Source organism: Neofelis nebulosa, chromosome 12, assembly GCF_028018385.1.
Source record: "Neofelis nebulosa isolate mNeoNeb1 chromosome 12, mNeoNeb1.pri, whole genome shotgun sequence".
Classification (NCBI taxonomy): domain Eukaryota; kingdom Metazoa; phylum Chordata; class Mammalia; order Carnivora; family Felidae; genus Neofelis; species Neofelis nebulosa.
In genome coordinates, this window is record NC_080793.1 from 93,757,970 (window position 1) to 93,773,139 (window position 15,170).

At 45.7% G+C, this 15,170-nt stretch overlaps 2 protein-coding genes across 3 annotated transcripts in view; one reads left to right on the forward strand and one right to left on the reverse strand.

Moving 5' to 3' along the window:
* Window positions 1-13,388, reverse strand: part of PTPDC1 (protein tyrosine phosphatase domain containing 1) — a 66,606-nt gene extending 53,218 nt beyond the window's left edge. The window contains exon 1 of one of the 2 annotated variants that reach the window (XM_058695927.1): window positions 13,283-13,388. The gene's annotated coding sequence lies outside the window, so the exon portion shown is untranslated. The remainder of the gene's footprint in view (window positions 1-13,282) is intronic. The other variant, XM_058695930.1, reaches the window with a different exon arrangement.
* On the forward strand, window positions 12,843-13,724 carry LOC131490789 (atherin-like). The gene has a single exon (XM_058693242.1). It carries the CDS (start codon window positions 12,843-12,845, stop codon window positions 13,722-13,724), a length of 882 nt encoding a protein of 293 aa, XP_058549225.1.
* Window positions 13,725-15,170: the final 1,446 nt, after the last annotated feature.

A 15,170-nucleotide genomic window follows, 5' to 3' on the forward strand; every position in this document is an offset into this window, starting at 1 on the left:
AGTATTAGAAATCTAGTCATTGTTGGTTTGATAGTAATAGAGAACTCTGGTTTGGACCAAATAACAATCTGCCCACAGAAGTTTCAAAATCCCCACTGCTCACCACTGTACGTGCTTTCAACCACTGGCCTCCTGACACGGTGATGGCATTCGTGGACCAATACTGGTGCGGAAAAGATAACAGGGCCACAGAAAGTGCCTACTTCGCTCGTCCCCCATCCAAGGTATAATCCAGGGAAAACAGCACTTCTCCCAGACTCTGAACCGTCCAACGGACCATTAGAGGTTTGGCAAATGGATCTCATACGGCTTCCCTACCTCAGGGAAAGAAATATGTTCTTGTCATGGTCTGTATGTTTTGCCACCGGACCGAAGCTTCCCCTTGTAGACAGGCCAATGCTTCTTCTGTGGCTAAAATTCTGTTAAAGAAGATTACTCCTACCTGGGGGCGCCTCTCACACATCACGGTGGTCGGGAAACCCACTTCACCATTCAGGTGCTTTGTTAGTTAGGCGTGCACTGTTCGGCCGTGTGATGTTACCACACTTGCATTGTGCACACGCCACACTCAGTCCTCAGACTTGTCACACTCACTCGCGGCATCGTGAAGTCTCAAGGGGAAAACTTTGTAGACTATACTATAATTTGTTATTGTCATATTACCTTTTTTGTTTTGTATAATTACTTTTAGGTTTTGCATTTTATTACCTATCAAACTTTTGTAAAAACAATGTACCCAATAAGGTGATTCTAGCTCATGCTTCAAGGTGATTTCCAACACTTACAACGTTGAGAAGACAGAAACTTTAGTTGGAAACCACCCGAGGGTCTCTCCCTCCTAACGTTCCTCGTTACTCAAATGTGGCCTGAAGTGGTTTCCAACTGCTATGCATTTTCCCTCCGATGTAGGACATGACAACCAGCAAAGGTCCTCCGTGCCACTGAGGGACTAAACCACTAAATACAGAAAACCTGATTCGGGACAGGCGCTGCTTTTGGGGAAAGCTCTTGATTAAAAGGGGGAATGTGAAAATGAGTAAAGGAAACCTTACTTAGAGTGGAGTTGGGGGTCAGACGGGGTGAGGGTGGGGGGACTCTCATGCCCCCACCCCCACTCCTTGCAGCCTTTGCAGATGCAACAGGAAGAGCCCTACCTTGCATTCGGTCAGGACCAAGTTCGCTTTACCACCTCTGCAGGAGGAAGAAAGATTTTCTTCTGACCTGGCAACAGCCCAGCCAATGACAGAGGGCACAGCCAGCCAATGAGAGGTGTCACAGCCCAGCCAATGAGACACTGTAATATCCAGCCAATGAGAGAGGGTCACAGCTCAGCTAACAAGAGATGAGAGATGGTAATACCCAGCCAATGTGAGATGTCACAGCCCAGCCAATGAGAGATGATCACAGCCAAGCCAAAGAGAGAGGTCATAACCCAGCCAATGAGAGATTATCACAGCCCAGCCAATGAGAGATGGGCACCACCCTGAAACTCCCATTTACCTCCATTGGACTTTTGTGCAGAACAGCCTTTGCAAATCCCCCTTCCATCCATAAAAGTGCATTCTTCTGCTTTGTTCTGAGTTTACCTATGGTTTGTAGTAACCTGAACGTCCTAGATTGCAATTCTTCTACTCCTGTACAGAGTAAAATAACTAGCAGTTTTACTTTTAAGATCAACAGAAAGGACGACAGGTCTAAAATCAATAACATAAGCTTCCAACTTCAAACATGAGATAAAGAAAAACAAAATCTAAAGCAAGTAGAAGGAAGGAAACAATAAACCAAACCAAGAGCTAAGAAAAAAAGAGAAGATGCAAATTACCAGTCAGGAGTAAAATAGGAGTCATCACTACTAATCTTACAGACATCAAGTTAGTTAAGCGAATAGTACAAACAATTCTATGCCCATAAACTTGGTAATTCATTTTTTTACTGTTTATTTATTTTTGAGAGGGGGAAGGGGGAGAGAGAGGGAGACACAGAACTCGAAGCAGGTTCCAGGCTCTAAGCTGTCAGCACAGAGCCCGACGTGGGGCTCAAACTCACAAACTGTGAGATCATGACCCAAGCCGAAGTCAGACACATAACTGACTGAGCCACCCAGGCACCCCTAAATTTGATAATCTAGATAACATGGACCAATTCTTGAAGGGTGCAACCAACCAAAACTCACCCCAGGAAATACAGATAATATGAATAGCCCTACACCTGAAAAAGATTAAATCAGTGGTAAATCTTTCCCCAAAAGAAAACACCAAGCTCAGATGGTATTACTGGTGAATGTTACCAAACATTTAAGGAAGAAACAATACCACTTTTACAGTTTCTTCCAGAAATCAGAAGGGAGATCATCTTTCAACTCATTTTGTAAGTCCAACATTACCTTTTATTCCAAAACTAGATAAATATATTACAAAAAAGAAAACTATAAACCAAGATCTTTCATGAATTTAGATATAAATATTAGCAAAATGAATCCAGCAAACTGACTATTTAAAAAGGGTAATACATGGTAACATGGGGTTCATTCCAACAATGCAAGGCTGATTCAACATCTGTAAATCAATGTAATTCGTCATATTAATGGAATGAATGAAAAAAGATATGATTATATTAATATATGCAGGAGAAACAAAGTTCAACATCCATTCATGACAAAAACCCAAAAAACTTAGAAGGGAACTCCCTTAATCTAATAAGACTATTTTTAAAAATCGCAGCTAACGGGGCGCCTGGGTGGCGCAGTCGGTTAAGCGTCCGACTTCAGCCAGGTCACGATCTCGCGGTCCGTGAGTTCGAGCCCCGCGTCAGGCTCTGGGCTGATGGCTCGGAGCCTGGAGCCTGTTTCCGATTCTGTGTCTCCCTCTCTCTCTGCCCCTCCCCCGTTCATGCTCTGTCTCTCTCTGTCCCAAAAATAAATAAAAAATGTTAAAAAAAAAAAAAAAAAAAAAAAAAAAATCGCAGCTAACATCACACTAAATAGTGAGATGTTAAGTTTCTCCCCAAGATCAGGAAGGAGGATGTTCCCTCTCACCACTTCTAATTCACCTTCATACTAAAAGTTTTAGCTAGTGTAATCACACAAGGGAAAGAAAGAAGAGGTATACAAATTGGATAAAAAGAAATAAAACTATCTTTATTCACAGACAACATACCTCTCTATCCAGAAACCCCAAAGAATCTACCAAATAACTCCTGTACATAATAAGTGAATTTAGCACAGCTGAAAGGGACATAATCAAGATAAAAAAGACACCTGCTTTCCTACATACCAGCAATGAACACTTGGAATTTGAATTATAAAAACTAATACACTTATAACAGCACCTCCCCACATGAAATCCTGAGGTATGGATGTAACAAAATATGTACAGGATCTGGGTACAGAAAACCAGAAATCACTGATCAAAAGAAATCAAGGGAAATCTAAATAAAGGGAGAGATATTTCATGTTCTTGTATTTGGAAGATCCAATGTAGTAACGATGTCAGCAGATCGATGGTTTAATGCAATTCCTACTGAAATCCCAGCCAGCTTTTTGGAAACACACTCAAGTTTATTCTAATATTTATATGAACAAGTAAATGTATTAGAATAGCCAATTTGATTCTGGAAAAGAGCAAAGTTGGAGGATTCACACTACCTGATTTCAAGACTAACTATAAACCGGTGAAAGAACCAACTCATGTTATGGAACATAACAGAGCCTGGAAACAAACCCACAAAAACACAGTTTTTGACAAAGGTGCAAAGACCATTCAATAAAGAGAGAACAGCTTTTTCAACAAGTGATGCCAGATACTGGAGTACATATGCAACAAACTGAACCTCACACAGATATTAACTCAAAATGGATCACTGACCTACATGTAAAATGCAGACATTATAAAATTTCTAGAAGAAAGTACAGGGGGGAATCTGCATGACCTTGGTTTTGGTGATGAGTTTTTAAGTATACCAGCAAAAGCAAATCTATGAAAGAAAAACTTTTAAGTTGAAATTAATTAAAATGAAAACCCTGAATTCTGTAAAAGCCACAGAGGATGAAAAGACGGACTGGGAGAATCCCATGTCTGATGAAGGACACGCATCAAACACATGCAAACAACTTTAAAGGTTGAAGAAGAGGACAACTCTTTTTCTTTTTTTTTTTAAATGAGAGAGAGCATGTGCGAGCACGGGGGAGAGGGGCTGAGAGAGGGAAAGAGAGAACTCTAAGCAGGCTTCATGCTGTGAGCGCAGAGCCTGATGTGGGGCTCAGTCCCACAACCCTGGGATCATGACCTGAGCTGAAATCAAGAGTGGGACGCTCAACCAACTGAGCCACCCAAGCACTCTTAAAAACTGGCAAAATGAGAAAGGGAGGAGAGAGGGCAGGGGTGGGAGGACAGGTTCCCAGGATGACTGATAACTACTCTTTCCTGCTCATATGCTGGTTAATTGGAGATATTATAGATATTTACATATTGTATTTTTTTTTTAATGTTTGTTTATTTTGGGGAGACAGAGAGACAGAGTGTAAGCAGGGGAGGGGCAGAGAGAGAGGGAGACACAGAATCTGAAGCAGGCTCCAGGCCCCGAGCTGTCAGCGCAGAGCCCGACGCCAAGCTCCAACCCACGAAGTGCAGGATCATGACCTGGGCTGAAGTCAGGTGCTTAACTGACTGAGCCACCCAGGCGCCCCACATGTTGCATTTTTATTTAAGAAAAAAATGAAAAGGCCATCAGGGTGTGTAAATTGTGGTTGCTGCAGAATTTTTCTTGTAGAAAAGAAACTGGTATGAATTTGAATACTTCTGAGTAAGAAATGGTTGAGCAAACTCTAGCATACATTTCTCACGGAACACAAGCCAGTTACATTCTCACCAAGTTATGTTTACATGCACTGAGCTGGAACTTGACTGCAATACAGCAGTAAGTTAAAAAATAAAAGCAAGTTGCAGAGTAATAGTTTGGGTTGAGTTACATTTATGTGTTAAAAAAACTTCAAAATTATAGAAAAATGCATTTGTGAATTAGAAACATAAGGGAAAACTGGCGCCATATGTGTCAATCTGTTAATACCAGTTTTAAGAGATTTACATTTGGAGCAAAAAAGGGAGCATTTGTCCTATTTATTCCCTTTATACACTTCTGTATTGTTTGAGCTTTATTTTGAAGTTAAAAATAAAACCTTTATATTATACTTTTTAGTTTCTACCGAAAGAAAAAAAAATGGGCAAAAGATGTGAACAGGCACCTCACCAAAGACAGACAGATGAAAATAAAGCATATGAGAAGATGCTTCGTATAGGGAAGTGCAACTTAAAACCACAATGATATACCACTCTATGTCAGAACAGCAAAACACAGAAACACAAGAAAACCTAGCAATGTCAACTGCTGGCACAGATGGGGGGCAAGAGGAAGCCTCTTTCACCACTGGTGGGAGAGAGGGCAATGGTACAGCCATGTAGAAGGCAGTGTGGCGGTCTCTCAGCCAGCTCAACACAGCCCTAGAATAAGACCCAGAAACTGTTCTCAGCTATTTACCCAACTAATTTGAAAACACATCCACTCAAAAACACATATGTGAATCTTCACGATGGCTTCACTTGTAATCGCCAATATCTGGAAATGACCCACCTGTCACAAAACCTACTAGACCACTGTTCTGTGATTAAAGGGAAAGGATCATTATTCTATGCAACAACGTGGATAAATTTTACATGTAGCACGCTAAGCAAAAGAATCCAATGTAAGATTACACTGTAAGGTTCCATTTATATGACTTTCTGGAAAAGAGACAAAACAGTCTTTGCAAGACGTCTGAAAAGGGCAGAGGGGCGACCAAGTAAAGCACAAATTTTTAGGGCCATGAAACTATTGTGTCTAGTACTACAGTGATGGATACGTATGTTATCCATTTGTCAGCCCTCCCAGAACTATTTTATAGCACAGAGAATAAACTTTATGCAATATTTTAAAATGCAAACTAAAAAAAATCAACTAGGAGGGTGGAGAGTGGGGAACCCCAGCAGGGAATCCAGACAAAAGAATTTAATTGTATTACAAATGTGTGAATAACCTCACCGGGGAGGAGGGGGGGGGATGGCAGAAAGGGACCTGAGTAACTCTGGAAATGACCGGAGACTGAAAGTCAAAAGGAACCATACACTCCACTGTAGCTGGAAATACGACTTCTCAGGGAGGGGGTGGTTAACAATCTTGATACTCCTGCACACGTATCCTGGAATGGAGAAGTTAAGTAGAAACATGGTGAATGGCAGAAGCCGGGTCTCTCGCTGTCGCAGATGGAGGGTACAGATAACAAGTAAGCACCGGGGAAAAGGCCAGAATGAACCGGGTGGGGGGTTCTGAATTAGAGTCTGAGGCATCAGCCGGAACTCCTATTTAGCTTAATACAGAAACCGATGACTCAAAGTGGAAACATTACAGAGATGTGTGCACACACAGGTAAGTAAATATCCACATATTTATCTCCTAGCTCTGCTCACTCACGGGACCTAAAAGCAAGGACACCCCAGTAGCGATGAGCACATCAGAGCAAATCCTGACTTTTAACACCAGGATCCAGGGATCCTTGTTGAAATGGCTGATTTTAGGGCTGGAACAGGGAATACACCAGATGAATCTGAAGCATCCTGTAGTGCTGGAAAGTAGGCAAGTGCTCCAAACACAAACAGAAACCACCGGAAAGAGCTCTCAATGGTAAAGTTGGAACAATTTGAGCAACAAATAAATACTGCACTTTTCAGTTGTATCTACCTGGGAACAGAAACCTCTGACATGCTCAATAATACAAAATTGTGTCACCATGCAGGTATATTTTTCCCAAAGTCGGAAGGCAGGGGGACAAACCAGAGTATGCCTTAGAGGGGAAGATGCCAGAATGCTTAGGGAGTCACACGAACAACAGTCCAATTCAATATAGTAAATATCTGAGCCCCTACGAGGTGCCAAGAGCTCTGAGAACATGGGGGAGTACAAAGACAAAATAGTTCCTGAGGTGCGTGGCCTGAGGGACGGCTCAGGACACCCTCACAGGCTGAGTTGGAGTCAACATCTGGCACCAAGTAAGTGATTAATATATGTTACGAGCTCTTCCCCAAATGCCCAATGCAACAGGACTCACTCTACTGAAACCAGTAAATTTCACCACTTATGTGACAAAAGGATATTACTTCCATTCTATATTGTTATAATCAACTAGAGAAATTAGCGTTTTAGAAGTACAGAACTTAAAAGTCTAAAACTTAACATGCAGAAAAACTGTTCAGTTTTCTTTCTGTCTACATGAATGGGGGAGTCCTGTACTTTGACTCAAGGAGGCCACCAATGATCCAAGTAATAGGCAATTAGAAAATAAGACTTTGGACAGCACAGACTGAAAAGCAGAAATACTCCACGATCGCTTTATAGAACTTTCGACCATTAATGGCATGAACACTTTAAAATTCCACACATAATTAACATTCTGTTTCTCTGTTTTGAAATATGGAATGGCTGCATCAGAGGGAAGAGAAGAAAATTATCCGGATGAGAATGCTTTCCCACATGTACCAGGAAACACACACAACTGACCACCGAGAGGAGAAAGCCTCCCCAATGCCCCTGCTTATCACCTCTGCTCCCAATGAGCTTTTGCTGAAAGAAAACAGTTGATTCTGTACAGCTTTATACTCACAAAATTAAACACAGGCTAACCTGGATGCGTGCTAGGACCTTTGCAAAACAGGCTTATGGAGGGCGTGTGGACACGAGTCAGCTCGGGGCGGAGACCAGGAGCTCAGCCACGGGGGCCAGCAGGAGAGGGCACGGTGACGGTGAGCGTGTTCAGGTGGGCCTATGACATGAAGCGAGAAGCCCGAGATGTGTTCAAGACACGACAGCACTGACGGCGGGGAGCACAGGAGGCCCGCGGGTCGGGAGGGACCATGGCAGGGGACGGCCTGGCCTGCAGGGACAGAACTTCAGGATAGCACTTCCGGGCCATACGGACATGCAGAGAGCTGGCTGGAAATGGAAAGGCTTTCCCACCAAACAAAGTCAAACACAACAACTGTACACACAGTGCGTCCACACAGGCGGAGAGAAAGTGCTTGAGAGACACCAGGTGGCTGACTTCCCCTGACACGCTCCCACAGCTTCCGTTATTACTCGCAGTACATATTCGGCCACTCTTCAGTCCTTACTCAGGTGGCCACCACAGACTTGAAACGCTGGCTCACCAGGCCCTTCCCTAAAGATTCCTGAGGAGCCAGAGGTCTGAAGACGTCCGGAGAGGTCACAGTCTGGAAAAAAGAGTGGACAAAAGGTGTTGACCTTAGAATAAGTGCCTCCATTCACGGAACACCCAGAGTAGAAAGCACACACTACGCGCGCTCGCAGGAGATGCAGCGTCCAGCGCTCACGGGACAGCTGGCCTTGTCTACCACCATCCCGAGTAAATCCACCGCAGATCAACAAAGGCGAACGCAGCTAATACGATACTAACGCTGCTGAAGTCGCAAGGTTGTTTTCCGTTTTGGCTTATCAGTATTTTCTAAATTTTTATGCTCAGTGATGTTTCACTTTTATAGGAATACAATTCCACTTTCAAAAGATCCTATAGTTGTAATGGTTACTATTACATTACACACAGCCTTATTTACTTTCGTGCTACATGTTACAATATACTCCTGCCATTGTTTCTAATATCTGCTATAAATTTAATCTGTGGCCTGGGTCAATTTATACATAGTTTCTCATTGGGGGATAAAGACAAAACTACTGTATATTTCAAAACAGCCACAATAGTCAAATATATTTGCCCATCAGTGATAGACACAACAAAATTGCTACCAAGTTTGAGGTAATATACAAAAGGCTAGACAGAATTTTTAAATTGGGCCATTTTCTTTGGAACACAAAAGTTTTAAACTTGAATATCTATTACTCAACTCAACATATTTTCAGTCAGCCATCTCCCCTTTCCCTACAATTCTGAGGAAAAGTTCCAGCATGTGATTTTACTTTTCCATACTAACCCTAATCCCCTCAAGTCTACTCTTCATGCTCTGCCTCTAGCAAACAAAGTAAAAAATCAACATTCTAAAGGATTGGCTGACAAAGTTTGAAAAGAAGAGAACTGAAGGTGCTACCTGTCACCAATAGGATAAATCTTCCTTCAGAGACCTCTTCCGACAGAGACCCCTCCGGTGGGCAGTAAGGCTGAGAGGCCAGGGTTAGGGAAGGAAAGGAGCGGGTAATTGATTTTGTTCCTGGACAGGCAGTTTGGGTTTCCAAATTTATCCTGCAGAGCAATTCAATAAATGGATTCTTCTGGTCCTTATTCTAGCAATAAAACACCTGCTTAAAAAGAACTAGAATTGGGGCACCTGGGTGCCTCGCTCAGTTAAGCGTCCAACTTTTTGTTTCGGCTCAGGTCATGATCTCACGGTTTGTGAGTTCGAGCCCTGCATCCGGCTCTGCACTAACAGTGCAGAGCCTACTTAGGATTCTCTCTCTCTCTCTCTCTCTCTCTCTCTCTCTCTCTCTCTCTCTCTGCCCTTACCCTGCTTGCTCACTCTCATTCTCTCAAAATAAATAAACTTAAAAGGATTTTTTTGATAAAATAAAGTCTCGAGTTCACATATAGGGCCAAACATCTTTCCTTCTGAAGGGTAGAACGCCACAAATTACTACACCGACCGTGCAGAAAAAAATGGTGTTGCTTGAACTATAGTGAAAAGAAATGACTCCCAGACCAAAAAGACTTTTATTTCCCTCAAGAAACTATTAGCGGGCTTTCTCCTAGCTGGTCTCCACCTACAGTGGCCGGCTCCTATGCTCATAAGCGGGACAGCACTCAGACGCAAAGGTCTGATCCAGAGACTGACAGGTGTTTGTGCCCACAGAGAAAGAACAAAGGGCAGAAGTGCTCTTTCATAGCAACTACAAGGAGGCTAGCTGATGGCCTGACGGGGGGGGGGGGGGGACCTGCCAATCAAGAGGTTAAGGACTAGGCGCTAAGCGTCCAACTCTTGATTTCAACTTGTTCATGATCCCAGGGTCATGGATGTTGGGCTCTGTGCTGAGCATGGAGCCTGCTTAAGGTTCTCTCGCTCTCCCTCTGCCCTTCTCCCTCTGTTCATTCTCTAAAACAAAACAAAACAAAACAAAAACAATCATGGACTAAAATCATAAGGTTTACCACCAAGAGGACAACTATTAGGTTTTAAACCATGGCAAAAAAGTTATGTCCAAATACTTAACTAGACAGCCCAGGAAACATGACTAATAACGAACTGAGAAAATGATAAGCAGAATGCCTGTTAATATTTCTGGTAGTTTTTTTCATGCAAGTGTAAGTAGTTAGGGAGTTTCAGATTTTCATCATCGTAACTGGTCACTTGCAAAAGTCAGTTTCCTTAAAAATCCAATTTGTTCAATTTGCTGGCATCAGATCTATTGCTGTTTGATCAACTAGAAAAATAAAAACATGTACCTTATAAACGATGTCTAAGGTCATGGGTTAGTTGTTCTCTCAGACACCTGTTTAATGGTCAGTCCACACTCACTGTTCGTGTTAAAAGTCTCATGGGCTTGAGGATCAGTACATTTTCGAGATCATGCAGAAAGATTTATGGGGACACAATTTTCTACAAAACTAGGTGCCCATACTAACTGCCATTAAAGGGAATGGTTTCCAAGAAAAAATACGATTATAACTTCTTGTAAGTTAAGCCAAAGAACTGTCAAAGCACTGACATTTTTACGGAACAAATTTAAGTTACATCTCTTGGATCAACTGTGAAAAGTATTTCAGACCTGTGAAATCTTCAACTGTGCTCGTTTACTTTCTTGAAGTTTCCTATTTTCTAACACACAATGTACTTTTAATTGAGACTTTAAGAGTTTAAGAGAATTTCCCAACCACTATTTTGTTACAAATTAAACTCAGTGAGAAACACATTTCCTCATCATGCTAACATTCAGAGACTTTGTAGTTGTACTGTTCATTTATCACAATCTGTACTTACCTTTGTTTTTTTATTTGCTTGTATTTTTTTTCCCATATAATTTCTGTAAGATCAGGGACCCTGTCTGCCTTCCTCACTGGTATATCCCCTCCACCTAACACAAAGCCTGGCACCAATAATTGTTCATAAATATTTCCTGAATTAACAAATGGATGATTTTAGTCATAGAAAGGAAAGCATGATTAGGAGCTAAATAAATAGCCCATGCCCGCAGATCTCTCAAAAATATTTAAAAAGGTGGCTCATTGTTATTTTTTTAAATGTCTTTATTTCATTTTTGAGAGAGAAGGAGCACGAGTTGGAGAGGGGCAGAGAGAGAGAAAGGGAGACACAGAATCCGAAGCAGGCTCCAGGCTCCAAGCTGTCAGCACAGAGCCCGACGCGGGGCTCGAACCCACGAACCATGAGACCATGACCTGAGCCGAAGTCGGATGCTTAACAGACTGAGCCACCCAGTCGCCCCATGGCTCATTACTATTTTTATCGATTTTTTCTTTTTATGCCTTGCATGCAGTAGGTCCTCAAAAATAAATTGCATCTTTTTTGGAAATGAAAATGACCTGGAATATTACAGCAGTATGGGAACGCACTAATCTCTAAAAACAGGGAAGGTGAAAGAGAACAGGACAAAACTGGTTGTGCTTAGTACTCTACCAGGCCTTTCCATATGCTGTCCCAAATAAAACCCTGGAGGCACTGTCCCCATCCTAAATATGAGCAAAGTGAGACTCAGCCAGGAAGTCACTGGCCCAAGGTCAGGAAAGTGTTAGAACTGGGGTTAAAATATGAGTTCTTGCTTAAACCAAAACCCACTTTATTTTCTCTACCCTAAGTTGCCTCCAAGGGAACCAAAAAATACTCCATTTTTTTTCAGTAACAACACATTAAGTGCACTAAATGACACAGTCAATATTTTGCAAAGTGGGGCACCTGCGTGGCTCAGTCGGTTGAGCGTCCGACTTCAGCTCAGGTCATGATCTCGCAGTCTGTGAGTTCAAGCCCCGCGTCGGGCTCTGCGCTGACAGCTCGGAGCCTGGAGCCCGCTTCGGATTCTGTGTCTCCCTCTCTTTCTGCCCCTCCCCTGCTCATGCTCTCTCTCTGTCTCAAAAATAAATAAAAACTTAAAAAAATATATTTTGCAAAGAAATGTTTTGATTATTCAACTTACATATTTTAGAACAGGAGATGTATGAGTAAACTAAAAAAAATCAAATGTATCTTTAGGTGAGGCCGAAATGTATCTTTAGGTGAGAAAGAACGGATAAAGCAAAGAAACATTCCAACGTACACGTTTTCACACCCACCATGCTGCTTGTTTTAAAGCTAAAGAAAATCTTCAGATGTTGAGGCGGTTTTAGTCGGAAAAAGGATGAGATGTGCCTTTAAGAGAACTGTGATTTAAGGTTTGTCCTCAGGATAATTTCCAGACTTCCAAGTGGAATTTTGAAGTGCAAGCCCCTTCTCTCCGAATATTTTCCTAAATGCTGGCACCCTGAACAAGCTATACGAGGAGCACCGGGGAGACTTCATCATCAGTAGGGGATTCGGCAGGGTGTGGAAGTGATTCTGCCACACTGGTTGCACTCGGGGAAACTGTGCTTCTCAGACCCCTTTTCATAGCGTCCAATGTTACCTTTAAAATAACTGTCGTGGGCCTGAATTTTTTATGAGGGTCAGAGGAGCACAGGAGGAAGCGCGACACTGGAAAGGAGGAGAGAAGGGAGGACAAGACACCTTCCCAGACCGCGCGGACCAGGCAGGGCGCCAGGCCCGGTCAGCAGCTGGTCCCCGCCGAAGCCCGGGGTGCAGCCCCTGAAGATGGCCCCGGGACCCGGGGCACCTGGGGCACCGCAACTGGGGGACCCGCACCTGGAGGCACCTGCACCTGACCGGGAGAACCAGACCAGGGAGCACCCGCACCAGGGGGCGTCCCAGACGCCGGCGGGACACCTGCACCTGGGAGGCACCCGCACCTGGGGGCACCCGCACCAGCAGGCGGGAGGCGGCGCGGTCCCAAGTCGCCGGCGGCGGGGTAGCGCCCAGGGGCCTCCGGGACCGCCGTGGCGGGCTCGGGCTTCCATCCCAGCCTCGGCCTCTCCGCGCGGACGGCGGAACGACCCCCGCCCCCCGCCCGGTCCCCACTCTCCTCACGCGCTTCCCACAAACGGCCGACGCGTCGGGATCTGGGCTGCGGCAGCACAGCGCCGACCTCCGCCTCTGGAGGAGACACGCCAGGCCTGCCGCCCGCCCGCACTCACCGCGCCGCCTGCGCCCGCCAAGGACGCCGCCGCAGCCGCCCAGCAGCTTCCGCCCGGCGCCACACAACCGCCGGCGCCCACCTCGGCCGCGGCCGGCGCAGGCGCTCTGGGCCGCTCCCGGGCCGCGCGCGCCGCCTCGCCCCCGCCGCCGACGCACGTGACGCGCGCCGGCCAATGGCAGCCGGAGGCGGCCTGGGATGCGGCGGCGGAACGCGGGAAGGCTGCGGGATGCCGCCTCCCGGCCCGACTCGGAGGTCGGCGGCAGCGGGAAGGGAAGGCAGGGCCCGGGTTCGGCCAGCCTGTGCCCGCGGGACGGGGAGCCGGAACCTGGGCCCCGCCCCCGAGCTACCCCGCCCCGACGGCCGCGACTGGCCCACGAGTGTCCCAAGGGGCCCGCACCTGCTCCCCCAGCGCGTGGCGGATGGGGTTCGCCTGCGTGTAGCAGAACCCCCAAATCCCAACACCCCGAGCCTTATCGCAAGGCTGCCTCCCCTCCAAGAGCAAGGGGAGCTCGGGACCCCAGGGGCCCAGGCTCTCTGCGCTCTGGCCTCACGGCTTGGCTTCCGACCGCAAATCTGGGGGAGCTCCGGCAGTCACCTCCTTGATTTAGGACGGGCCTTCCAGAAGCCCCTTCCAACAGCCTCTACCCACATCTTACACACTTAACCTTAGCAGCTCACCCAGCTGGGAAATGGAGTCTCAGCACGTTTCTGCCCGCGGTGAAATCTTCCAAAAAAGAGGGAAAGAATGCTACGTCCTGGTGGGTGGGTGTTGTGTGCGTTGAAACCAGTGCAGGTGGTCCTATATCACACAGTTCCTTAGAAATAAGTCCTCCTGGATGTGAACAACTTACTAGGCGAATACATGTTCTGTGGCTGACCTTGTGCTGGATGCTTGCATACATCTTCCCATTTAATTCTCAACAACCCTGCGAGGTAGGCATGATCACCTCCGCACCACCGCTGATCAGGGATGGCAAACTAGAACGCAGATGGCTTTTCCGTACACCAGATGATCTGGTGTGGGCGGCTCTACAGTGCTACAAACACATGGGCCCAAGTAATATAAGTCTGTGTTGTTAAATCAACAAGGCCACCCAGCTCTGACAAGATCACTCCTCTCTGCAGCTCAAGAAGCAGGCCTCACAGGGGCGCCTGGGTGGCGCAGTCGGTTAAGCGTCCGACTTCAGCCAGGTCACGATCTCGCGGTCCGTGAGTTCGAGCCCCGCGTCGGGCTCTGGGCTGATGGCTCGGAGCCTGGAGCCTGTTTCCGATTCTGTGTCTCCCTCTCTCCCTCTGCCCTTCCCCTGCTCACGTTCTGTCTCTCAAAAAATTAATAAATGGGGCGCCTGGGTGGCTCAGTCGGTTAGACGTCCGACTTCGGCCCAGGTCATGATCTCGCGGTCCGTGAGCCCAGAGCCCCGCGTCGGGCTCTGGGCTGACGGCTCGGAGCCTGGAGCCTGTTTCCGATTCTGTGTGTCTCCCTCTCTCTCTCTCTGCCCCTCCCCCGTTCATGCTCTGTCTCTCTCTGTCCCAGAAATAAATAAAAAACGTTGGGGGAAAAAAAAATTAAAAAAAAAAAAAAAAAAAGAAGCAGGCCTCACATAATGCACCAACGTAAAGATATTACCGTGCCAAAACAATATAGTAAGATTGTAAAAGGAAACGTTTTTGATGAGAGTTGAGAAACTTGAACTTGATTTTCCTCAAGTTTGTCCAAGGGAGAAGCGTGCCCACACTATGGTTTATTAATAAGTAACCGGACTGGTTTAAAGGCCTCTCCAGGAGCACCTGAGTGGCTCAGTGGGTTGAGTGTCTGACTCTTGATTTCATCTCAGGTATGATCCCAGGGTTGTGGGATTGAGCCCTGCATCAGGCTCCACACTGAA